The 24,484-nt window shown below is 63.8% G+C and overlaps 2 protein-coding genes across 2 annotated transcripts in view; one reads left to right on the plus strand and one right to left on the minus strand.

Moving 5' to 3' along the window:
- Nucleotides 1-24,484, minus strand: part of TDRD9 (tudor domain containing 9) — a 44,276-nt gene that overhangs the window by 16,855 nt on the left and 2,937 nt on the right. Inside the window, exons 2-19 of the mRNA XM_036432477.2 lie at nt 17,445-17,551; nt 15,624-15,721; nt 14,489-14,710; nt 13,798-13,920; nt 12,792-12,872; nt 11,019-11,183; nt 10,769-10,872; nt 8,203-8,267; nt 7,628-7,682; nt 7,425-7,509; nt 4,483-4,540; nt 3,642-3,746; nt 2,636-2,733; nt 2,162-2,293; nt 1,124-1,289; nt 550-613; nt 412-475; nt 12-56 (exon numbers count right to left, since the gene is read on the minus strand). Coding sequence (XP_036288370.1) covers nt 12-56; nt 412-475; nt 550-613; nt 1,124-1,289; nt 2,162-2,293; nt 2,636-2,733; nt 3,642-3,746; nt 4,483-4,540; nt 7,425-7,509; nt 7,628-7,682; nt 8,203-8,267; nt 10,769-10,872; nt 11,019-11,183; nt 12,792-12,872; nt 13,798-13,920; nt 14,489-14,710; nt 15,624-15,721; nt 17,445-17,551 — 1,837 coding nt within the window. The remainder of the gene's footprint in view (nt 1-11; nt 57-411; nt 476-549; nt 614-1,123; nt 1,290-2,161; nt 2,294-2,635; nt 2,734-3,641; nt 3,747-4,482; nt 4,541-7,424; nt 7,510-7,627; nt 7,683-8,202; nt 8,268-10,768; nt 10,873-11,018; nt 11,184-12,791; nt 12,873-13,797; nt 13,921-14,488; nt 14,711-15,623; nt 15,722-17,444; nt 17,552-24,484) is intronic.
- On the plus strand, nt 20,457-23,034 carry RD3L (RD3 like). The gene is made up of 3 exons (XM_036432424.2): nt 20,457-21,197; nt 21,560-21,855; nt 22,402-23,034. The coding sequence occupies exons 2-3, from the start codon at nt 21,563-21,565 to the stop codon at nt 22,691-22,693; spliced, it is 585 nt and encodes a 194-aa protein (XP_036288317.1). The 5' UTR covers nt 20,457-21,197; nt 21,560-21,562; the 3' UTR covers nt 22,694-23,034.

Genomic DNA, 24,484 nt, shown 5'->3' on the forward strand with positions numbered 1-24,484 from the left:
GGGGGCCCTACCTTTGGGTGCCGCAGCTCCCCTCTCTGCCGGCAGGACTGCCAGGTCTGAAAGGAAAGGAACCCGAGTTTCAAAATGCTTCACTGACGACTCCAATTGTCTTCTACGTTCATCTTCACCCAGTTGGACCAGAGAAAGTTTACACATTTTTCCATCAATTTCAGAACTTAGACTCCCACCCCCATCCACTTCCTCCAACATTTTTTATGTATTTTTATTGATTTCAGAGAGAGGGGAAGGAAGAGGAAAGGAGGGAAGGAAGGAGGGAGGGAGGGAGAGAGAGAAGGGGGGGGGGGGGCATCAATGATGAGAGGCAAGTTGATCAGCTGCCTCCTGCTGATCCTAGTTCACAGGTCTCGGCTCCACACCCCGGAGCCATGCCGGCCAGGCCAGAGAACTTACTTTAAATGCCTCGACCAGGGCGATGCAGTCGCTCTTACTATTGCCAGAGAAATACACCTTGTTCCTGCAACGAACACCACGCAAGGTCACCGGTGCCTGCAGCACCACGCGGCCGCTCCGAACAGGAAGGCTGCCTACCTGTACCCGTCCAGGTGCTGCCGGAAGGGCATGGCGAAGAAGTTCTTCAGAGACAGCGCCGCCGCTGGAGGAAACACGGGCTGTCAGGAGGGCATGCGCCCGGGGGATGGGGGAGGGGGGGGCCCTCACTCACCGATGACCAGGCACGAGGGGGGGCCCTCACTCACCGATGACCAGGCACGGGGGGGGGGCCCTCACTCACCGATGACCAGGCACAGGGGGGGGCCCTCACTCACCGATGACCAGGCACGGGGGGGGGGGGGGCCCTCACTCACCGATGACCAGGCACGGGGGGGGGGGGCTCACTCACCGATGACCAGGCACGGGGGGGCCCTCACTCACCGATGACCAGGCACGGGGGGGGCGGGCTCACTCACTGATGACCAGGCACGGGGGGGGGGGGGGGGGACCCTCACTCACCGATGACCAGGCACGGGGGGGCCCTCACTCACCGATGACCAGGCACGGGGGGGGGGGGGGCGGGCTCACTCACTGATGACCAGGCACGGGGGGGAGGGGGAGGGGACCCTCACTCACTGATGACCAGGCACGGGGGGGGGGGGGCCTCACTCACCGATGACCAGGCACTCGTCCAGGCAGCCGAACACGTGGCCCAGCACGATGAGCTTGCCGAGCTGCGCGCTGACGGGCAGCTGGGCCAGCACGCGGCCCAGGAAGGTCAGCTCGCCATCGTGCGGGTTCTCGTCCTCCCTCTGCCCACTGACGGCCAGCGCGCCCACCTGGGGACAGAGGAGCGTGAGCCAGCCCCGACCAGCACGTTCCTCACGGTGGCAGGTCCGGTGGGCAAAGGCTCGGAGAGGCACCGCACCAGCACACGGACAGCCCGGCCTGGAGCTCAGAGCACTCTGCCATTTCAGAGAGGGGGTGGCGCCCGTGTACCGCACGTGGCAGGGCTGCACTGCACCACCCACACGCGCGGCACGCTGGCCGCCCCCAGCAAAGCCTGTGAGCTGCGTGCAGACTGCCTTCCTCCACTCAGCGTGTCCACAGGAAACCCAGATGTTAAATGAAGGCGAAATGCCAGAGGCACCACCGGCTTAGAGGGCGGAGCCCCAACCAAGAACAGGAATGGGGTGCCTGGGCCCAGGCCCAGGGTGCAGGCGCAAGAGCACAGCTGAGGGTGGAGTCAGAGCTTCCGGCCATGGCGGGGGGCAGCTGGAGCGGAGGGCAGGGCCGGAGGGCGCACAGGCCGTGGAGAGCAGCCGGCTGTCCCAGACCGGGCTCAGCCCGCAGCCCCAGACCGGGCTCAGCCCGCAGCCCCAGACCGGGCTCAGGCCGCAGCCCCAGGCCGGGCTCAGCCCGCAGCCCCAGGCCGGGCCGCACAGCCTCCCAGCGTGAGCCCCTCCGGGCAGTGGCTCTCAGGGCAGCGTGAAGACAGAGGAGTGAGCTCAGTGGTCACCGCTCCTCCTGGCAGAGCTCCGGGCCCTGGGAGGCGATGGCGCCAGGTGCGGGAGGGAAGCGATGCGGTCCTGCCGGGAAGACACCGCGCCAGGCTCACACACACCGCACGGGCTTTCCAGCAGCTGCGGACCACTCCTGGCCGAATGCTTACACTGCGGCAGCACGGGGCCGCTCCCCGGCGAGCGCCTACCTCCTTCAGCAGCAGGATGGTGCGCTCGATGTCGCTGAGGCTCGGCGGGGACAGGGCCGTGGCCAGCAGAGCCCTGGGCTCCCCCATGTCCAGCAGCTTCACCTTCAGGATGGTACTGCCTAAGGGACAGCGCTGAGAGGACAGCTGCACTCAGCGTGGTCCCGGAACCAAGTAAATTCCTTCCGGGGGTGGGCCAGGCCGGGGGGGGGGGGAAAGGGGGGGAAAGACACAGAGAAAACAAAAGAGAGCAAGCAGGTAGGGGAGGATCGGGAGGGGAGCAGAGCACACCGCCCGCCCACGCTGCCTCACCGATGAGGGGGGAGCCCGCAGGGCACCGCTCAACAGCGAGGAGTTTTATGGAACCCAAGTCACAGCTCAGAGCACGGCCGCCAGTGGGGTCTGAGGTCCGAAAGGCTGGCGGCCGCTGACCTGATGCCCCGTAAAGTGTTTGTAGGCTGCTGGCCCGCGCATTACCAGCATCTCCGGGATGACGTGGTCGGGGATGGCGTTGTCCCAGAAATCCCTGTGCACCAGGCGGTAGCAGTAGCCTTTCGACACGCGCCCAGCTCGGCCTGCACGGGAGACAGTCAGAGGCCGCGTGCATCGGTCCTGTCGTCAACAGGCGCCAAGAATGACCCCTGACCCCGAGAGGACCCGTCTCCAGCGGAGCCCTGGGCGACGGCGGTGCCGGGCAGTCCTGCCGTGGGGAAGCGCTGGCCCCAGCGGGACCCTGGGGTGAGGCCGTGACCCTGAAGCAGCAGCACACGCTCAGGGCCACGCCTCCTGCCGGGCGTGGGCCGGGCGAGGACAGAGGCCCTGAGCCAGCGGCGCGGCCCGAGAACGGCCTCGCCAGAGGGAAGGTGCATGCAGGAGGCGGCCGCCTGGTTCTCCAAGGCCTGCCCCCCGAGGCCTCCCGCCCCCGCTTTTGGTAGTGCACGAGCGAGTCCACGTGGAGCTTGTGCTGGGGCCGGGGGAGAGGGGGGCACCACCGAGCAGCTGTACTGAGGTGTACCCAAACCATAACTCTCCCGAGGAGGAGGGTCGCTGCCTGCATCGATGCCCAGAGGGGCAGCGGGCAGGTGCTCTTCCCGGGCACGCAGCCCCATGACGGGGCGTCGGCCCTGCCGCCTGGCACCCTGTCCTTCCCCAGGAGTTCCTGTCCCACGCCTACCCCCACCCCATCTGCCAACGACAAGACTTTCTGAGCAGACAAACAGCAGAGACAGAGACACCTCCTGGAACCAATCAGTGAGCTCAGCAAAGCCACTGGCCACGTGATGGGCAAGGTCAGTGGCGCCTTATACAGCACTGAGCGTGTGACCAGCAGTGCCAACCCGGCCCCGAGACCCTCCCAGCACAGCCTGCACCAAACTCGACGGGCTAGAGGTCCAGGGCTCAGGCCGAGCCTGAGCCGGCCCCGTGGCGGGAGGGGCTGAGCGCGCAGGAAGCACAGCTGAGGTGGAGGCGTGTGGCCACTCACCTTTCCTCTGGTTACAGCTGGTCTTGGAGGCCCAGCTCAGGCGCAGGCTCTGGTAATTCGTGTCTTCGTCACAAACCAGGGTTCTCGTCAGGCAGAAGTCTATGACTGCACCGAAGAGGGGGTGTGAGGAGGGCAGCGAGGGACTGCAGGCACGGGCGGAGCTGGGGCAGGCCTGCGGGCGGCGGGTCGCTCCCGCCTCCCAGGATCGGGCGTGGGGCAGAAAGGATAGGTCCTGCAGCCCGACTGTCACAGAGGAGCCCCACTGGGGGCAGGGGGCTGCCGGCCTTCACTCTACATCTGCCCAGGCCAAGCCCTGCAGTGACAGCTTCCCCACACCCAGCCGAGTGGCCCCCGCCTCCTGGTCACCAGCTGCAGGGCCCAGAGACCCCGTGCCTCCGTCCTGTTTTACAGCGCCCGCTCCCTCCTCCCTCACTGAGGCCGCCTGCCCAGGGGTGCACTGCGCCTCTCCCTCAGCCCTGTCCCCCAGAGAGCCCGCTGGGCTCCTGCAGGGCTCATCTCACCTGCACCCGCTCCCGCCACACCCTCCTCCCCCGCAGGGTCTCCTGAGAACAGAGACCTGTTTTCTGCTCTCTCCCCCCAGCACACACACAGACACCCCCCCACCCCACAGACAGCCCACCCACCGTCCGGCTGTCCTGGCCGCACGCCTTCCTGCAGCTCCTCAGGCCGTCCTGGCCAGAACCCTCCTCCCCGCCGGCCGACGCCCGGCCCCCTCAGAGTCCCCCCTGGCGAGTGTCTCCCCGCCCCGCCTCCCTCAGCCCCCACCCGGCGGGTGTCTCCCCGGACCGCCCTCCTCAGCCCCCCCTGGCGGAGGTCTCACCGTACTTGACGTCCGGCACGGTGACGGAGCTCTCGGCGATGTTGGTGGACAGGATGATCTGCGGACAGCAAGGAGCCAGGTTCTCCCCGTCCACAATGACCAGGTTAACAGGCTCCAACTCAGACAGCAGCTACAAGCTTCCTGACACTGGGCTGCGCTCTCTGAAAGGCGCCCTCTCTTCCCTCCCCACCGCACACTGACCCGGGCCTGGGCCCTCCCCTCCCTCCCCCACCGCACACTGACCCGGGCCTGGGCCCTCCCCTCCCTCCCCCACCGCACACTGACCCGGGCCTGGGCCCTCCCCTCCCTCCCCCACCGCACACTGACCCGGGCCTGGGCCCTCCCCTCCCTCCCCACCGCACACTGACCCGGGCCTGGGCCCTCCCCTCCCTCCCCCACCGCACACTGACCCGGGCCTGGGCCCTCCCCTCCCTCCCCCACCGCACACTGACCCGGGCCTGGGCCCTCCCCTCCCTCCCCCACCGCACACTGACCCGGGCCTGGGCCCTCTCCTCCCTCCCCACTGCACACTGACCCGGGCCTGGGCCTCCCCTCTCCCTCCCTCCCCACCGCACACTGACCCGGGCCTGGGCCCTCTCCTCCCTCCCCACCGCACACTGACCCGGGCCTGGGCCCTCCCCTCCCTCCCCACCGCACACTGACCCGGGCCTGGGCCCTCCCCTCCCTCCCCACCGCACACTGACCCGGGCCTGGGCCCTCCCCTCCCTCCCCACCGCACACTGACCCGGGCCTGGGCCCTCTCCTCCCTCCCCACTGCACACTGACCCGGGCCTGGGCCTCCCCTCTCCCTCCCTCCCCACCGCACACTGACCCGGGCCTGGGCCCTCTCCCTCCCTCCCCACCGCACACTGACCCGGGCCTGGGCCCTCCCCTCTCCCTCCCCCACCGCACACTGACCCGGGCCTGGGCCCTCTCCCTCCCTCCCCACCGCACACTGACCCGGGCCTGGGCCCTCCCCTCCCTCCCTCCCCACCGCACACTGACCCGGGCCTGGGCCTCCCCTCTCCCTCCCTCCCCACCGCACACTGGCCCGGGCCTGGGCCTCCCCTCTCCCTCCCCCACCGCACACTGACCCGGGCCTGGGCCTCCCCTCCCTCCCCCACCGCACACTGACCCGGGCCTGGGCCCTCCCCTCTCCCTCCCTCCCTACCGCACACTGACCCGGGCCTGGGCCCTCCCCTCTCCCTCCCTCCCCACCGCACACTGACCCGGGCCTGGGCCCTCCCCTCTCCCTCCCTCCCCACCGCACACTGACCCGGGCCTGGGCCCTCCCCTCTCCCTCCCTCCCCACCGCACACTGACCCGGGCCTGGGCCCTCCCCTCCCTCCCCACTGCACACTGACCCGGGCCTGGGCCTCCCCTCTCCCTCCCTCCCCACCGCACTGACCCGGGCCTGGGCCCTCCCCTCTCCCTCCCTCCCTACCACACACTGACCCGGGCCTGGGCCCTCCCCTCTCCCTCCCCCACCGCACACTGACCCGGGCCTGGGCCCTCCCCTCTCCCTCCCCCACCGCACACTGACCCGGGCCTGGGCCCTCTCCCTCCCTCCCCACCGCACACTGACCCGGGCCTGGGCCCTCCCCTCCCCCCCCCCCCCCGCACACTGACCCGGGCCTGGGCCTCCCCTCTCCCTCCCTCCCCACCGCACACTGGCCCGGGCCTGGGCCTCCCCTCTCCCTCCCCCACCGCACACTGACCCGGGCCTGGGCCTCCCCTCCCTCCCCCACCGCACACTGACCCGGGCCTGGGCCCTCCCCTCTCCCTCCCTCCCTACCGCACACTGACCCGGGCCTGGGCCCTCCCCTCTCCCTCCCTCCCCACCGCACACTGACCCGGGCCTGGGCCCTCCCCTCTCCCTCCCTCCCCACCGCACACTGACCCGGGCCTGGGCCCTCCCCTCTCCCTCCCTCCCCACCGCACACTGACCCGGGCCTGGGCCCTCCCCTCCCTCCCCACTGCACACTGACCCGGGCCTGGGCCTCCCCTCTCCCTCCCTCCCCACCGCACTGACCCGGGCCTGGGCCCTCCCCTCTCCCTCCCTCCCTACCGCACACTGACCCGGGCCTGGGCCCTCCCCTCTCCCTCCCTCCCCACCGCACACTGACCCGGGCCTGGGCCCTCCCCTCTCCCTCCCTCCCTACCGCACACTGACCCGGGCCTGGGCCCTCCCCTCTCCCTCCCTCCCCACCGCACACTGACCCGGGCCTGGGCCCTCCCCTCTCCCTCCCTCCCCACCGCACACTGACCCGGGCCTGGGCCAGGAGGAGATGTCAGAGTCCTGTGGCCACCAGCTGACCCCGCCTTGAACCCCAGCTCCCTCCGCCGCATGGGGCTCAGGCAGCTCTGCCTGCTTTTCTCATGAGTGAAATGGAGACAATGGCACCACCACGGCTGTGGGGCAGACCCGGTCCGTTAACCGGGTTAACGGAGCTGGTGCTGTGAGCTCCTCCGCGGGGGAGCCAGGTCAGGGAGCGGCCGTGTCCTGGTGCGGCGCCCTCTGCGGGACACCCGCCTGCACAGCCGGAGGCACCCGTCCCCCTACCTCGCCTCCCTGACGGCGCTGCCCCGGCCGTTACTGACTGGACCGCGCAGGCTTGGGCAGCGGTGTGTTCATCGTACCGCTGTGGGCGAGGCCCACGCCCCGGCCGTCCTGTTCTGAACCCTACGCCGAGCACAGCACCTGCTCCTCCCCAGGGGTCACTGTCAGGGCAGAGCCGGGCCCGGGGAAGGCCCACTGCCCTGGAGGCTGACCGCCCCTCGCTCAGGCACAGGCTGCGCTCACCGACGTCGTCCGAGCAGTGCCAGGGACACGGGCAGTCTGCGCTCCGAGACAGGACAGAGGAGATGACACCCTGGCAAACTGACCGAAAGCCAGACCAGACGCCCAGCACAGGGTGCAGCCCTGTGGCCCCCGCGCCCACCTTTCTGTAGCCGGGCACCGGGCTCAGGAACACGTTGTTCTGCTCCTCCAGGGTCACGCTCGAGTGCAGGGGGTAGACCTGCAGCCTGGGGGGGCACGTGAGCACAGTGAGGGCCGCACAGCAGTGCTGGCCGCCCAGCGCTCGGCTCGTCGCTGCAGGCAGAAGCCGGAGTGTGCTCCTGAGGATGAGCACCACTGACCCACCTCTTCTGGATCATGTTGGTGAGGAGCTCGTGCATGTAGTTTATCTCGCTCAGACCTGGGCATGCAGAGGGGAGGCAAGGAAGCAGATGTGCGTTTGTGGCGAAAGCACACCTCCGTCAAAGCGGGCCCTCCCCACCCACTGTACCTCCTCCATCCCCCCACCCGGGCATGTGAGAGCAGCAAGTGGAAACGCTCCCCCCCATACCCTCAGCAGTGCTGTACGCTTCTCCCCCCCCTCATTCCCTAATTTCCTACAACGAGCATGAAAACTTTTATAGCCACAAAGTAGTGGTTAAAAAGTATTAAGTGTTATCACTCTAAAACATCACTAACATTAAAATAGTGAAGAAGGCCTGGCCAGTGTGGCTCAGTGGTTGAGCATCACCCCATGGATGAAGAGGTCACAGTTCAAGTCCAAGTCAGGGCACATGCCTGGGTTGTGGGCTCGGCCCCCAGTGGGGGGCGTGCAGGAGGCAGCCAATGAAAGATTCTCTCTCATCTCCCTTCCTCTCTCTAAAACCTATTTTTTAAAACATTCAGAGGGAGAGACAGAGGACACCTCTCCTGGCACTCACCCGGCAGGAACACCAGCACGCTGCCCCGCTCCCACGCGAGCTGGGCACCCGCCCAGGCCTTGTTCCTGTAAAAACGGGAGGCGCCACGTTAACCAGCGAGGACACGTGCCGCCCTGCAGCGCCCGGTGCCCACAGCCTCGCCAGCCACGCGGGTACCGTTCTCCACACGAGGAAACGCAAGGTCCCCGGAGGAGTCCCCAGGCCGCAGGCTCCCCTGTTCTCCCCCATAAACACTGTCTGTCCGTGTTTCCTTGGATTTGGTTGTAATCCACCCGCAAACCTAACACCCTGAACACGAACTCGATCCCTGGCCGGCGGCGCAGCTGGTCAGCCGGTCATTCCGACGCCCCCGTCACCGATTCGATCCCACACCGGCACATACAGAGTCAGTGAGCGCAGAACAACATCGGTGCTCCTCCCCCCCCCCCCCCCCCCCGCCTCCCGCTCTAAAACCGATAGAGATACCTTTAAGATAAACTCTAAGGTCCTCACTGTCATTAGGAAGCCTTTTACAGGACAAGATCTCAAACCACGCCCTTGCCGCCCCCACCCGGCCGTCACTGGATGGCCTGGTGGCAGTGAGAGCCTGCCCTGCAGCCCGGGCAGCCCTCCGTGCCCAGCCGGGGCTTCGAGAAGATCACAGCACTGACACCTGCTCTGCCAGCTGGTGCCCAAAGCAAGGAAACGCCACGCGTCAAACGATGCGTGGCCAAGCTGTGGACCACTGACCATCGAAAAGAAAACTGCCTGTGATTCACTTAAATCAATCCATCTAAGTCCCAAGAGAACGAGAAGACAAGGCACCGACGAGCGGGAAAGCAGCCCGTGGGCAGGAGGCCGCTGCGCAGGATGGGACCGAGGGAGGACAGGCTGGGGCAGCAGCGCCCACACCGGACTCCGCGGGGCAGGGAGCCCCGGCTCCAGCCTGCACGGCCCAGGCGCCACGGCTGCATGTCAGCCCGACCACAAAGCAGGCTTCCCTGCGGAGCAGGCCGGCCAGAGGCGACTCGCCATGAGATGCCGACAAGACCAGACCACCGAGCACAGGAAGGACAATGAAAACGAGTGCACTCAATGCGCGTAAGTTCCATCTCAATCAAGTTCAACGACAATTCAGGGAAAGCAAGAATATGGGGAGAAATAATAGCAACCTAACTTTTACATCTAACGATTATTCCAAGAAGGAGAATGACACAAAGACATTTTTAGCTAAATAAAAACTAAGCTACCCAGCCAGGGCTACCAACAGACATCTTTTAAAAAAATTATTTAATGACTTTAGAGAGGAAGGGGGAGAGGGAGATTTGTTGTTCTATTTACACATTCATTGGTTGATTCTCTTTTTTTTTAATATATTTTATTGATCTTTTACAGAGAGGAAGAGAGAGGGATAGAGAGTTAGAAACGTCGATGAGAATCATTGATCAGCTGCCTCTTGCACACCCCCTACTGGGGATGTGCCCACAACTAAGGTACATGCCCTTGACTGGAATCGAACCTGGGACTTTTCAGTCCACGGGCCAATGCTCTATCCAATAAGCCAAACCAGTTTTGGCGTGGTTGATTCTTTTTAAAAATATATAAATTGATGTCAGATAGGGAGGGAGAGGGAGAGAGAAACATCAGTGGTGAGAGGGAATCCTTGGTCGGCGGCCTTCTCCACGCCCCACACTGGGGATCGAGCGCACACCTGGGCACGTGCCCGATGAGGAGCCACACCGTGACCTGGTTCACAGGCCGACCACTGAGCCCCGTCCGCCAGGCATTGGTAGGTTCTTGTATGTGCCTGGCCAGGCTCAAACCTGAGACCTCTGTGCGTCAGACCACCACTAACCAACTGAGCTCCCAGCAGGCTCCCGCAGACTCCGGCAACGTGTGAGGGGCTGCTGCGGGAAGAATGAGGTGACCCGAGGAGAGGCTGGGTGCAGGAGAGGAAGGGAGTAATGAAACGACTCCAAGCACAATGGTGAAAGGTGTGATGACACTGGCAGGAGTTTTAAAAACAGCTCACGCGGCGCTCAGCGGCACAGGCTGTCAGTGACCAGGTGGCCCCTCGCCGAGGGCCTCCAGAGGGGCCAGGACGTGACTGCCCCCAGCCTGTCTCCTTTCACAGCCGGTGACGGCCAGAGGGGCACACCCGCGGGGGCCTCGCAGGGGCCTCGCAGGCCCACAGGGTCAGTGCCCAGCTGCCCGATGCACCGTGTGTGCGCACTCAGCGCCGCGAGCAGCGAAGGTCCCGGATGCAGCACCTGCCGCCAAACACCACGCTCTGAGCACCACGAGCGCCCAAGGGCGCTCCCCGGGGAAAAGGCCGCGGTCCAGCGAGTGAACGTGGGCGCGCAGCCTCCGCGCAGACCCCCGAGAGGGGAGCGATGGAGGGCGCCGGCCTGCGGTCCTGGCTGCCACTGCCTGGCTGGAAGGTCGGTGTGGTTCTAAGGTCAGGGGAAGTGGCCCGTGGAAACTTCACCAGACGCTGAGCTCATTCTAACTACGAGAGGGACGGCAGTCCCCACATCGCGTCCTGACAGACACAGCCTCCGGCGAGGGCCGCCGCGGGGCCTCCTACCCGCTCTCCTTCACGTCCGTGTCGTCGAACATCTGGATCAGGGAGATGGCGACCTCGTACATGTCCTTCGTTATCACCGGCTCCTCCAGGACGTGGGGGGACAGCTGGAAGCAGGAGGAACCAAGGGGTCAGAGGGCATCGGGCTGGGCTGCGGCTCCCCTCCGGGCGGCGCTGTGACCGAGACCCCGAGGCGAGGCACGCGTGTGCAGCCAGCGCCAGAGCCCGTGTCGCGGAGGCCCCGCCCGCGTACCCTGCCGTGCGGCACGTGCCCCAGGTCGCCGAGGTAGAACTCCTCGATGGCGTGCGGCTGCCCGGCCACCTCGAACACGTAGGCCGGGTTCATCTTGTTCTGGACGGGCACCGCGAAGTAGTCGGCGAACTCCCTGCAGTTGATGGTGGCCGACATCAGGATGACCTGCGGGCGGGCAGACGGACACACACGGGGGCAGATGAGGGGGACGGCCGGGAGGGGGCCGCTGCTCCATGCCTTCCGAGATGACCCGACTTCTTGTGGGGGCGATGGCTGCCAGCCTGCCCCTTCTCTTCACACACCTGTGGGTGAGGAGCTACGGGGGCCCCCAAAGGAGCCTCTGCTCAGAAACCACTGGAAGCGGGAGGGCCTGGAGGCGCTCCGGGAGGAGGGAAGGCAGCCGAGGGGACGCGGACGGGACGGCTGGGCACGGGGCAGGACCAGGGAGGAGCGCCCACACTGCGGACACAGGGCTCGGTGCTGCCCGGGGAAGCACGCTGGTGAAGCCCGCACAGAACCGCGCTCCCGCGGAGGAGCCTGCGTGCGGCGTGGCGGGAAGGGAAGGGCGCTCGGGACGGCTGGGTCGTGAGCAGACCGGTGCGCCCGCTGGGGCGCTCCGCACACACGGTGGCACCACACTGAGCAGACGCGGGGAGGGGACGGGCCCCGGGCGGAGAGGGTGCTCCGAGGAGCCGGGGCCCGCGGTGCAGGCAGCTGCCCGGGCCCACAGGCAGCGGAAGGCCGCCTGCCGACGCTCGGGCACCGTCTCCTGTAAAAAGTAACAGGAAAGGAATTTTCGCGTTTCAGAAACTGCCTGCAAAGCCTTCTGGCAGGTGAATTCTACGTCTGGCCCCGCTGCACCCCCATCGAGGCCCCGCGTCAAGGAAGCGCTCCGCTCCGCTTTCGAATGAAGCAGGACGCTGCTGAGCCAGCCGCTCCTGCGTCCTGCACAGCGGGCAGCCTCCCACCATAGGCAGCAGGGAGACTTGGAAAGATCACGCACCAACTCTCCTGACTACTGAAAACTAAAGAAAAGGAACTACCTTAGAGCGAAAGATGCCATGACAATGGCCATCATGAATGGTCCGGTCTGCCTGACCACCTTTAACTTCGTCCTCCGTCAGTCCCAGGAAAGCACTGGCCACCCTCCCGAGCTCAGTCACCTCAAGCGTGAGACAGGGTTGCACGTGGGCTCCAAGCCCACCAGGTGAGCGCGCCCCCGGGGGGAGAGGAGGGACGTCCACTAAGCGAGTAGCTGAGGCACCTGGAGACCAGCCTGGCCCGAGGGCCCGTCTCCAGCAGGCCCGCCGCAGCCCTCGCCAACGACAGAGCCCACTCTGTGCCCTCCACGCCTCCCCTTCTCTCAGAGGGCGGACGGCACTGACCCCAGGTGCCGCGTCACGTGGGTCTCTAAGACGCCTCGCATCGGACTGGGCTCAGACTCCCCTGCGCTTTGGTGCCGTTTTCAAAGCAGTGACTGCACATGCCTGCACACGCCTGCACACGCGGTGCTTCACGAAAGCGGGGCTCCACCACCCACGTCCCATCACGTCAGCCCCTCAGGGCCTCCCTCCGGCTGCGGCGGCGCCACCTCAGGCAGCACGGTGCCCAGAGCCGAGCCCACCGCCCTCCGAGCGGGCCTCGCGCGGCCGGCCGGCCGGCCGGGCCTCAGCACCGCCACCAGGACGGGTAAGGGTCCGTCACTGCCGAAGGAAGGGAGGCAAAGCCACCCAGTCAACCTCAGCCCGCGCCCTCCTGTCCCGGGCCGCGCACCTTCACGAAGCGGGAGTTGGTTCTCAGCAGCTTGCGGACCACCAGCAGCAGGAAGTCCATCTCCTCGGTGCGCTCGTGCACCTGCAAAGGACCAAGGACAGCCCGCGCTGAGACGGGAGGGGCCGGCAGGGGCAGGGGCAGGGGCAGCGGCGCTGCTGGGTCAGTCCCGGCTGAGGGGGAGCCCCAGGCATTTGGGCATTTGGGCAGAGTGATGGTCAGCTTCCTTGGCCCTGCCCATTCAATGCCAGCAGGGCCAGACCCGGACAGCCAAGGCCACCTGGCCCCAGCACGGAGAACCAGGGGCCACCCCGCGCCTCTGCAGGTCACCCATTAACTGCTGCTCAGTGGTGAGTGCGGGGCAGCGGCCGGCAGCAGTGCCCGTCTGACGGGACGTGTGCTGCGGCCCGGGCACTGCAGGCCTGAGACGGGAGGCCAGCCTGAAGAAGGCGCAGCAGGAGAGCTGCAGAGCTGGCCACGGCTGCTTCGTGGCCCTCCTCACGCCGAGGCCTCCCTGGCAGAGCCTTCCGAGGCCTGGAGCCACTCTGGCCTGTCCCCTCCTCCCGCCCCCAGCACCAGCCGGCAGCCAAGGGACAGGACCCGGGGCTCCATCGGGACAGGGGGAGCTGCTGAGGGGCATTTCTGGAGCCAGAGCTGCTCGGGCAAAAGCCAGTCTCCAAGTGGCACCTCCAGAGCCCGCCTGCCATGTGGGGAAGGAGCAGCGAGGACAGAGCAGCAGCCGCTGACGGTGTCACGCTCAGTGACGGGTGGGAACCGACCAGCGCCCAGCAGCCCGCATGGCGCCCCAGACCCAGGCACGGCCTCCGCACTTCACCGTCTCCCGCGGGAGGAACCCCGAGGCCTCTCCTCCGGGAGGTGCGCAGGGCCCTCAGCCCCGCTGGAGTCCGACCCGACCCCGCCTCTCCCGTCCGGGCTGGCCCACGGCCCCCGCACCGGCTCCGTGAACCGAGACCAGCGGAGACGGGAGGCTGCGAGGGACCGCACGCACCTCGTCGATGAAGATGTGCGTGAAGGCCACCAGGCTCTTGGCGCTGACCACCTTCTGCAGCAGCACCCCGGTGGTCATGTAGATCAGCCTGGTGTCCTCCGTGGCCACCTTCTCCAGCCCCACCTGGACGGGACGGAGGGGGAAGGGAATGTGTTCAGGTTTAAACGGCTGCATTTAACTCCAAAGCATCCATTTTTATCGGGGGTCACACCACTTTTACATTAAGACAATCACGTATGAAAACATCTACATACAAGAATATAATTGAAAGGTAAAAGTATAAAAGCCGTAAGTTGGATTTTTTTCCTATTAAACTGGAAAAAGGTTAAAGTTATTTTCAAGGAATTCAGTTTCACTCTTTTTTAAATTATGCCACAGTTCTACTCTATGAGCAACTGGACTCGTTTTTAAAGTACCTTTTAATTGATTTTTTACAGAGGAAGGGAGAGGGAGAGAGAGTTAGAAACATCGATGAGAGAGAAACATTGATCAGCCGCCTCCTGCACACCCCCTACTGGGGATGTGCCCACAACCAAGGCACATGCCCTTGACCAGGATCGAACCCGGGACCTTTCAGTCCGCAGGCCGACGCTCTATCCACTGAGCCACACCGGTTAGGGCTGGACTCGTGTTAATCCCCGCAGGAAACCGTCCGCTCAGACGTTGGCTCTCGTCCTCCGGGCCAGCCCACCTGGTAGCCCACCAGGCCGCCCAGCGTCCAGGCGCGCTCCCGGCTGATCCAGCGGGCCATGCTGCTGGCCCCGATCTTGCGCGGCTGGGTGACGGCGATGTGGCAGTAGGCGCCGCGCTGCAGGCAGTGGTCCAGCACGTACTGCGGCAGCTGCGTGCTCTTGCCGCTGCCCGTGGCGCCGTGGATGATCACCACGGAGCTGCTTTCTATCAGAGAGAGAACCTGCAAGCGGAAAAGCTCTCTCAGCACTCCCGCAGCGAACGGGGCCTGAGGTACCTCAGAACCAGTGTTTCTCCGGAGAATTCTTGGGACGACCTTCCTTCCCGAGTTATGGAACCGCCACCCGGCATCACGGAGGAGGAGGAGCAGGAGGCTAACATGTGCTACGTGTCAACGGCGCGTCCTCCACGGCCGGCAGCTGCCTCTACAGAGACCAGGCCAACGCCCCTCTGCTTCCCAGCTCTTCACCCGGAAGACCGAACACCAAACTGGTTTCTACAGCTCTTGCTAAGTCTAATTTCAATTATTCTTAAGTTTTTAAGTAATTCTTAAAATGAAATTCTTAACATGGAATTCTAGTAAAGAAAACATGGAAACACAGCTGTGACTACTTCAAGTGGCTTGAAAAGGCCACTTAAAACTCCTCAGACACCTGTTTAAGCAGCTTCACTGCCCACTCACAGGGACCAGGGGCATCTTCACACACACACACCCCCATCCCTGCGCCACCTGGGCTGTGTAAGCGAGTGCCGGGGCAGGGAGCACACTCAGGTGAACACTGGCCTCTAAAACCAGCAAAGTGCGTCTGCTCCATCAGTGTGTGCGCCTCCATCCAAAGCAAAAATGAAACTCCCCCGGGGCCTGTCGTCGGTGTCTCTGGCCGCTGCTCCCAGCACACACGGCGGGAGAGGCCGTGAGCGGCCCTCCCGGGCGCGGTGGCTCGTGCTGCCCCGGAGGACGGCGAGGCACAGCCTCGTGGGAGACCGGTGCGGACGCCGAGCAGACGAAGCCCAGCCCCGGAAGGCCGGGCCGCGCCAACGCGGGCACGCCTGCCCCTCCAGCCTCAGGCTGTCCACCCGAGGGCTGGGCCCGGCCCCTGTCCACACCCCAACACCCACCAGGACAGGCCTCTTACCTCCTCCCTGCAGCGGTTTATGGGCAGGTCCGGGTAGGTGTACGCGGTCTCTGGCACGCACGTGGCAGGGCGGGCTTTAGCCACCGGGGGCCGCGGACCTGGATCAGACGAAATGCGCACCAGGCTACTTCTCCCTGGACAGAGACCAGGCCGCCCCGCGCGCTTGCTCAGCAGGTAGAGTGCCGGCCTGCAGACCCGAGGCCCGGGTTCGATTCTGGCCTCGGGCTTGTACCACGGTCGCAGGCTCCTGGTCAGGGCACGGGCAGGAGGCAACCAACCAACTGATGTGTTTCTCTCACATGGATGTTTCTGTCTTTCCCTCTCTCTCCCTCTCGCCCTAAAAATAGATGGGAAAATATCCTCGGGTGAGGATTTAAAAAAGACAAGGCAAACAACCCCATGTTATTTCTAATCTGCACGTACACCACATTCTCACACACACACACACACACACACACGCACACGCACACCATGTTCTACAGGCCACGCTGAGGGAATTCAGTAAAGCCCCTGGTCCCCGCTCCACATCACGCATCTGAGTGGGGCCCAGCCCTCCCGTCAAAGGCAGGAGACCGGCAGGCAGAGCGCTCGTTGCTGGGCAATGGGACTCCAAGGGAGGCACAGACACAGCTCATAGCAGCGGCCGCAGAACGCACACTGTGCGTGCTCAGGTCGCTGCTTCCTCCTGAACAGTGGGGAGCGGGAGGCACGGCGCCCAGAGGGGCCCTCCTGCTGGCAGACACGACGGGCGCCGCCCCTCGCCGCGCTCCTGGGCGCTCCTCCTGTAACTCCGGACTCCCACCCCCCTTGGCAAACTGACACTGAAATCCATGGCAGAGGGGAGGGGGGCATGTATGGGAGTGGGGGGGGTAAGATATGTACACATATAATACATTTAAAAAAATGAGAAAAAGAAAGAAAAAAAAGAAATTCATGGCAGAGGAACTCTCACGGGAATCATTTACTTCCCAGTTAAACTCGGCCCAAGCGCCGTCCTCTCCACCAGCCCCGTCCTCTCCCCCAGCGTCCCTCCCTCCACCTCCCGGTCCCCTGCATCTGTCCATCCGACACGCGTGCACAAGCTCTCCTTGCTCTCCCGTGCTCTCTGCGTAGGTGGCTTCTTAGCTGCTCGAATAACAGCGGGGGGGGGGGGGGGGGGGCTGTTTGCCTGTACGTGCATCCAGGAGGGCACTTGTCCTGAGCTTGAAAGGAGAAGAGTCCGAGTTGTCAAACCTCTCAGAGCCAAAGCAGCTGCTTCTGGGCCAGCAGAGGCACTGGCTCCGGGCTGCCCGCTGCCTCCCTCCCGGCCTCACCGCACTCCCCCACAGCTCCTCTCCGCTGACACACACCAGTGCTGCCTCCTGCCTCCCAGCTGGTGAGCCCCCCGCCCCCCGCCGGAGCACTCTCAGCTAGAGTCCTAAAGCCGCCCTGGCTGGTTGCTCAGTGGTTAGAGCATTGGCTGCGAACTGAAGGGTCCTGAGTTGAAGTCCGGTCAAGGGCATGTATCTAGGCTGCGCTGGATCCATGACCCCTATTTGAGGCACGTGCAGGAGGCAACCAATCAAGCAAGCAGCATGGATTCTTTATTGACCAAAAGGCTACATTTCTTAGGCTTTTAAGAAGTTAATGTTTTAAGAGACCTGACTTGGGATGGTAAACACACCATGCACTATGCAGGTGATGTTTCTGGAACAGTACACTGAAACCCATATAATGTTATTAACCATCATCCCCAACAAATCAATTAAAAACGAGAAGCAAGCATTTCAGCGCGTGACCAGCGCGCACTTCCTGTTTTGCAGCCGTGAAGGACGCTGTTACCTGGCCCGCGGGCTGGGTGCTCGCTGCCGTGCAGGTCCAGCTCCTGAGCCTCGAGCTGCCTGTACTTGTTAATGTACTCCAGCTCCCCACTCTTCCGGCCCAGAGACCTGCAAACAACACCCAAACTCAGTGCACTGTTTCCGAGAGGCCGAGGACCCACCCTGCACTGAGGAACGCTTGAACACTCATCAAGTCACAGAAGAAACGAAAATGGTCAATTAGCAAGGAAAGGGAGCCCTAGATGGTATGGCTCAGTGGATAGAGCATCCGCCTAAGGACCAAAGGGTCCCAGGTTTGATTCCGGTCAAGGGCATGTACCTCGGTTGCAGGCTCCTCCCTGGCCCAAGGCCAGGCCCTGGTCAGGGCGCATGCAGGAGGCAACCAATCAACGTGTCTCTCTTACACTGTTGTTTCTCTCTGTCTTCCCCTCTCTCTTCCACTCTTCCGAAAAATATCCTCAGTGAGGATTCATAACAACAAAAAAGTAAAAATACACTCAAATTCGTAGTCATTTACCAAGCAGATGCGAATTAAAGTGATGCAAAACCATTTTTCATCCTTCAAATTGGCAAATGCATAAATTGTTAGATCACGGGAGGGTGGCAGCTGGGTCTGACCTTTCCTCTGAAGGCGGCGCCGGCCGGTGTCCATTAGAACCCACGGCTCCGCAGCCAACACCGCCCCCTCCGCATCTCACAGAGCCCGTGGGGCAGGAGGCACGGGCCATGCCATCCGGCACCGGAGCAGCCTCAGAGCCAGAGGCGCGGAGCGTCCTCCCAGGGCAGACGGCCAGAGCGGCAGGACCTCACCTGTGACAGGCAGGCTGGGCTCCAGGAGGCGGTGCCTCTCACCATACCTGTGGGAGTCAGAAGCGGGGGAGGCCCAGCAGAGGGATACGCTAACCTGTGGCATACTCTTACTCTTACCTAACCCGGGTCATTTTTTAAAAGAATGCCATCCGAGGCCATACGCAAACTAAGAGACACAATGTCCCCAACAGCCCTGGTGGTGTGGCTCATTGGCTGAGCAGCGTCCTGTGCACCAAAAGGCTGCTGGTTCGATTCCTGGTCAGGACATGTGCCTGGGTGTACAGGAGACAGCCAATCAGTGTTTCTCTCCCTCCCCCTCTGCCCTCCCCTCTCTCTAATCAGTTTTTTTTAATGTCCCGATCTTTCAGTGAGAAGATACCTGCACTGTGACATGCCCGCAGCACTGCACGGGTTTCTGGGGGGGTCTACCCGGGATGCTGTCGGAGGAAGGCCGGCGATGCCAACACGGAGGTCTGAAGTCACTTTAATACGATGGATTCACATTAAAGGCCCTCGGGTCTGATATCCCAGCCTATCAGCACTCTTCTGGTCACTAGTTCCCTGACATCTACTCCTTGGTTCCCTCAGCAAAGCGGCCGCTCAGGCCTAGAGGCTGCAGTCAGCTGGGGGGTGGAGGGCGGTGGGGGGTGGAGGGCGGAGGGGGGTGGAGGGCGGTGGGGGGTGGAGGGCGGTGGGGGGTGGAGGGCGGTGGGGGGTGGAGGGCGGTGGGGGGTGGAGGGCGGTGGGGGGGGGCGGTGGGGGGTGGAGGGCGGTGGGGGGTGGAGGGCGGAGGGGGGTGGAGGGCGGTGGGGGGTGGAGGGCGGTGGGGGGTGGAGGGCGGAGGGGGGTGGAGGGCGGAGGGGGTGGAGGGCGGTGGGGGGTGGAGGGCGGTGGGGGGTGGAGGGCGGTGGCGGGTGGAGGGCGGAGGGGGGGGAGGGCGGTGGGGGGTGGAGGGCGGGGGGGGGGGGAGGGCGGGGGGGGGGTGGAGGGCGGGGGGTGGGTGGAGGGCGGAGGGGGGTGGAGGGCGGTGGGGGGTGGAGGGCGGGGGGGGGGGGAGGGCGGGGGGGGGTGGAGGCCGGGGGGGGGGGGAGGGCGGGGGGGGGGGGAGGCCGGTGGGGGGTGGAGGCCGGGGGGGGGTGGAGGGCAGCAGGGAGTACAGGGCAGTGGGGGGTGGAGGGCGGTGGGGGGTGGAGGGCGGTGGGGGGTGGAGGGCGGAGGGGGGTGGAGGGCGGTGGGGGGTGGAGGGCAGCGGGGAGTACAGGGCGGTGGGGGGTGGAGGGCGGTGGGGGGTGGAGGGCGGTGGGGGGTGGAGGGCGGTGGGGGGTGGAGGGCGGTGGGGGTGGAGGGCGGTGGGGGGTGGAGGGCGGAGGGGGTGGAGGGCGGTGGGGGGTGGAGGGCGGTGGGGGGTGGAGGGCAGTGGGGAGTGCAGGGCAGTGGGGAGTGGAGGGCTGTAGAACTAGTGACCAGAAGAGTGCTGATAGGCTGGGATATCAGACCCGAGTGCCTTTAATGTGCTCCAGGTGGCCTGCACCAGGTCCGAGGCAGCACGGACCACAGCAATCAGAGGCGGTCACCCAGGGCAGCAGCGGCGGAGGCCGCAGGCAGCTGGCAGGGGACTGTCCTGAGCACCAACCACCACGGTAACTGAAACCTCCCGGCTGCAGCTGATGGCGCCGTCTGCCCTGTGAGCAGCTGGCGCTGCAGACGCCACACATAACCTCTCCCATCATGACATGCAGGCCTAATGTGAACCATGTCCCTTCTTCATGGTTCCTTTGGAGGAAAAGGCCAGAGAGAAATACTGTTAAACTAGAGGCCTGCTGCACGAAGATCCTGCGACAGCCGTCCTTCCCCTGGCTGCCGGCACCGGTTTCCTCCAGCTCCGGGACCCAGGCCTTCACTCCGGCCACAGCGGAGAAGCCAGCCTCTTCAGTCTTCAGTCCTCTTAGGTCTTCCGTCTTTGCACTGTACCTGCGTATGCAAATTAGCCTGCCATCTTTGTTGGGTTGGTTTGCACACTCATTCCTGATTGGCTGGTGGTCCTTGCGGAGGTATGGTCAATTTGCATATTTCTCTTCATTATTGTAGATGTCATCTAAGGAAAAGCCACTGTGCTGCCGTCGAACACAGTGACACCCTGGTCCTCAGCACCCACCAGACAGGAGGTGGTCGCTACAGTGAGTCACATGTCCTCAGGCTCCACTTCCCCGGGCCGCACCGCCGAGTTTTCGGAGATCACGGTGCATGTCGCAGTCACCTGCCTGCGCATGCGGGTAGGCGTCCTGTGGCTGTGGCCCGCTTGCACACACTACTGCTCAGACAGAAAACGAGGGGCGTCCGGCCCCTCCGCAGCTCACCGACCCAGCGGCTCTGCCCCTCTCTCTCGGTGACGGGGCTTGCTCAGAACATGTGCTTTGCCACGCCTGGTCCACTCTCCTGCTGTCCCTCAGAGGACGGGACCCGGCTCCAACGGCCTGGGAGCACAGCTCAAGAGTCAAAGCAATAAGGTTATTTTTGGAGCTCCCGAGGCACGAATTACACTCCGTGACCGCAGCGGCAGCCGCAGCAGGCAGCCCGCGCCCTGGGGCACATCTGAGCACGGCTCGCCCGGCGTCCACCCCCCCCCACGTCGGAGCGTGTCCATCGCATCGAGGGCAGCACCGGGCCGCGGGCGTCTGTGCAGACGAGGAGCCAGTCTCAGGCTGACCTGTAAGCGGCGGCCGCGGTAGTAAGCTATTTCGGTCGTTTCCTCCGCTCTTACAAGGTGAACTAGCGAGCCCTCTCCACAGGAAGACTTCACAACCTCGTTCCCAACATAGCAAGTTATTTATTCCGGCGCAGCCCGGCGGGAGCGAGCGGGAGCAGCCTCGCAGGCGCGGCGGGAGCAGCAGAGGGAGGCGGCCGAGCGCCCGGCCGGCATCCCCACCGCGGACCCAGCCTCCAGGTACGCTCTCCCGTGTCTGTCCGCGCCCGTGTCCCGCATGTCTCTGGACGGCGCTCGGCTGCCATTTAAAGTGTCCTCAGAACTTGTAGAGCAAGCGTTCGTGCGGCTCTCAGAACAGGCTCAGTCTGCAGCTTATCTCTGACTTTGCATGTTTCCTTTCGGCTTAGCTCCAGAGCATGGTTAAAGCTTGGTTGGGGCACCGATCGACCTAGTTAGGGATTAAGACTTCATCCATGTTCCGACCTTCCTTTGACCTGTGTATCTACCCAGAGAAATGCGCTCCCTTTTCTGGAAAAGGCAGTAAGCAGAGACGAACCTTTGCTGTCAGACCTGACACTGAATAAACGCGGACCCCCCCGCAGGCGATGCCCCTCTTCGGCTGGATGAAGTGGCCCCGGCACAGCCCCTGGCGCGCGGCGCGGGGCGCGGAGGCCGTGGCCAGGACGCTGCTGCGGGAGCTGCAGTGGCACCTGCAGGAGCGGGAGCGGTTCGCACAGGAGGTGGGCCACGGGCACCACGGGGCTGGCGCGGGGGAGGACGACCCCTGGCTGAGGACCCACCTGAACCCCCACACCGCCATCCCCGCTACTGAGCAAAGGCGGCTGGAAGCGCTCTGCTCGCGAGTGCAGCCCTGCCAGGCGGGAGCCGTTCTCAGCAGGTAACAGCCCCCTCGCTGTGATGGCTGCTGTGGGTCTGAGCGCTCACGCACCCGGACGCCGTCAGCAAGCTCTTTACCGGGGGCATCCAATGCCCAGCAACCGGGCGCCAGCGAGCAATGTCTGCTGCCGTCTTACTGGCCAGAAACGCTTTAAGTCACCCCGAAATCTCTTTCCCAGACGCATAAACTAAGCCGCGTGCAGACCCGCCCAGGTGGCACTGCCACACGGCCACGGGATGTGCTGCGTGTGGGAGACAGGGTGGCACTGCCACACGGCCACGGGATGTGCTGCCCGTGGGAGACGGGGGGTGGCAGTGCCACACGGCCACGGGATGTGCTGCCCGTGGGAGACGGGGGGTGGCACTGCCACACGGCCACAGGATGTGCTGCCCGTGGGAGACGGGGTGGCACTGCCACACGGCCACGGGATGTACTGCCCGTGGGAGACGGGGTGGCACTGCCACACGGCCACGGGATGTACTGCCCGTGGGAGACAGGGGTGGCAAAGGGCACTGTCGGACCACGTCCTCTCCCTCTTCCCTCTAGGTTTAGAGACGTCCTGGCAGAAAATGATGTGCTGCCCTGGGAAATCATCTACATCTTCAAGCAAGTCCTGGAGGACGCCCTGGGGGGCCCTGGGCAAGGCGGGCAGCTGGGCCTGGCAGCGGGGAGTGCGGGGGGCCCCACTCTCCCTGCGTGCCGGAGGGACAGCGCCCGGAGCTCAGACCAGGACGAGATCCCCACGGTGTCCAGCTACGTGGAGCGGCAGGCAGAAAGCAGGCTCCCCACGCTCTCGCACAGGACGTGGGACCTGCCGGACCACCCCCCGCCCCGCTAGGCTGCTGGCCAGAGGCACGCAGGACCATGGCGGTCCGAGCTTAACCTTCAGAAGGTGACGTGACCCCTCCCCCACTCTCTCTGCTGTGAGGTCAAAGTTAAGGCCCATGAGGGCGTGTCCTGCTTAGAGGGTGTTCCCTTTGAACCTCTCCAGCAGTGCGATGTTCCTTTACTAAAATCTTTCCTAAATATTTGGAAAAGAACATGTGAAGTATTTTCTTATACCTCAAAGCCTCTCACAGGAAGAGAGGCACTTGTGCAGTAAGAGATTTGACAGATTCTGTGTGACACTCGGACAGCAACCTGCACTTTGATGCTAAGAGGAAGCTACACACAGAACAAGCGAGTGGCGTCAACCCTCGCGCCTGCGACCGTGTGGCCAGGGCATTCTCTCAGAGGAGACCTGGGGGCAGGAGTGAGGGCAGCGTAAAGGCAGCATGAAGACAAGGCTTCATCCCTACACTTTATTTTAATCTCAGCTAAATGAAGGGGAAGTATAAAAACACAGCTGTGTCAGATCAGGAAAAAGAGACAGCTGAAGTAGCATTAGTAGCTGCTACTCTCAGAAAACAATGCTGACGTATACTTTACACCGATATTATGTTCATTTTAAATACCAGCATACTTAATACCTAAATTAAACATTTCATAACTTCATTAAAGTAGGAAATTATTTATTAGTCATATTTATCTTTATGATCAAACTAGAGGCCCAGTGCATGAAGATTCATTCACTGGAGGAGTCCCTCAGCCTGGCCTGCCCCTCTCACAATCTGGGAGCCCTTAGAGGTGGGAGGCAACCTGGCCATCAGGGGAAGCAGACGCCCCATCACACCTCTGCTGCTGCCACTGCCGGCAGCACAAGCCTTGGCCGGCCCTGGTTACGGGCGGCCCTGGGTGGCTGGGGAGCTAAGGGACTGGGTGCTGCCATGTTATGTTTGTGGGCACCACCATCTTCGAGGGCATGGCAGTCAATTAGCATAGTCCCTCCTTATTGGCTGTGGGCACCGCCATCTTTGCAATGGCATGAGGGTCAATTAGCATATTCCCTCCTTATTAGATAGGATGCTAGACTTTATCATTCTCTTTTGTTTGTTAATCCTCACCTGAGGATAGAAATGCATTTCAGAGAGAGAGTGGAGGAGGAGACAGAAAGAAACATCAATGTGAGAAACCCATCAGCTGGTTGCCTTCCACAAAGGAGGTACATGTCCTCGACCAGAAACGAACCCAGGACCCTTACATCGGTAGACGGATGCTCTATCCACAGAGCCAAACCAACTTGGGCTAGACTTTACCATTTTTAAAGGTAATTCCAAGGAACCTAATGTCTACAGTTTTATATCTGGAGATTTGTGGGGGGTTATTTTTCATCTAAAAAGAAAGAAAATAAGAACGGAACTAAACCTCCCCGCCAAAGCGCCCGCCTGGCCCTCCTCCCTGTGGCCTCCGATCCAGCCGTGCCATAACCAGGGTCAAGGCGACCAGGGCTCGCTGGACAGGCCCCAGGGAGCCGCGGAGGGCCTGTGCCGCCTCCGTTCGCAGGGGGCGCGGCGAGGGCTCTTCCCGCGGTGCTTGAGGTTGGCCCCACGCACAGAGCTGCTGACCGGCACCCCGGACCAGCCAAGGCCTGCGCACCGTCCACGCGTGCCAGGCCCTGAGCCAGCTCCACCAGCTCGTCTCCTGTGGCTGCCATGACGACGACGGCCTGCCCGCCTGGCACCGCTCGGCAGGCACCGCGTTTCAGAAAGGGAGGCTGAGGCCATGCTGCAGGGGGGTGTCTATGGAGGCC

This window comes from Pipistrellus kuhlii, unplaced genomic scaffold (genome assembly GCF_014108245.1).
Source record: "Pipistrellus kuhlii isolate mPipKuh1 unplaced genomic scaffold, mPipKuh1.p scaffold_m20_p_110, whole genome shotgun sequence".
NCBI lineage: Eukaryota > Metazoa > Chordata > Mammalia > Chiroptera > Vespertilionidae > Pipistrellus > Pipistrellus kuhlii.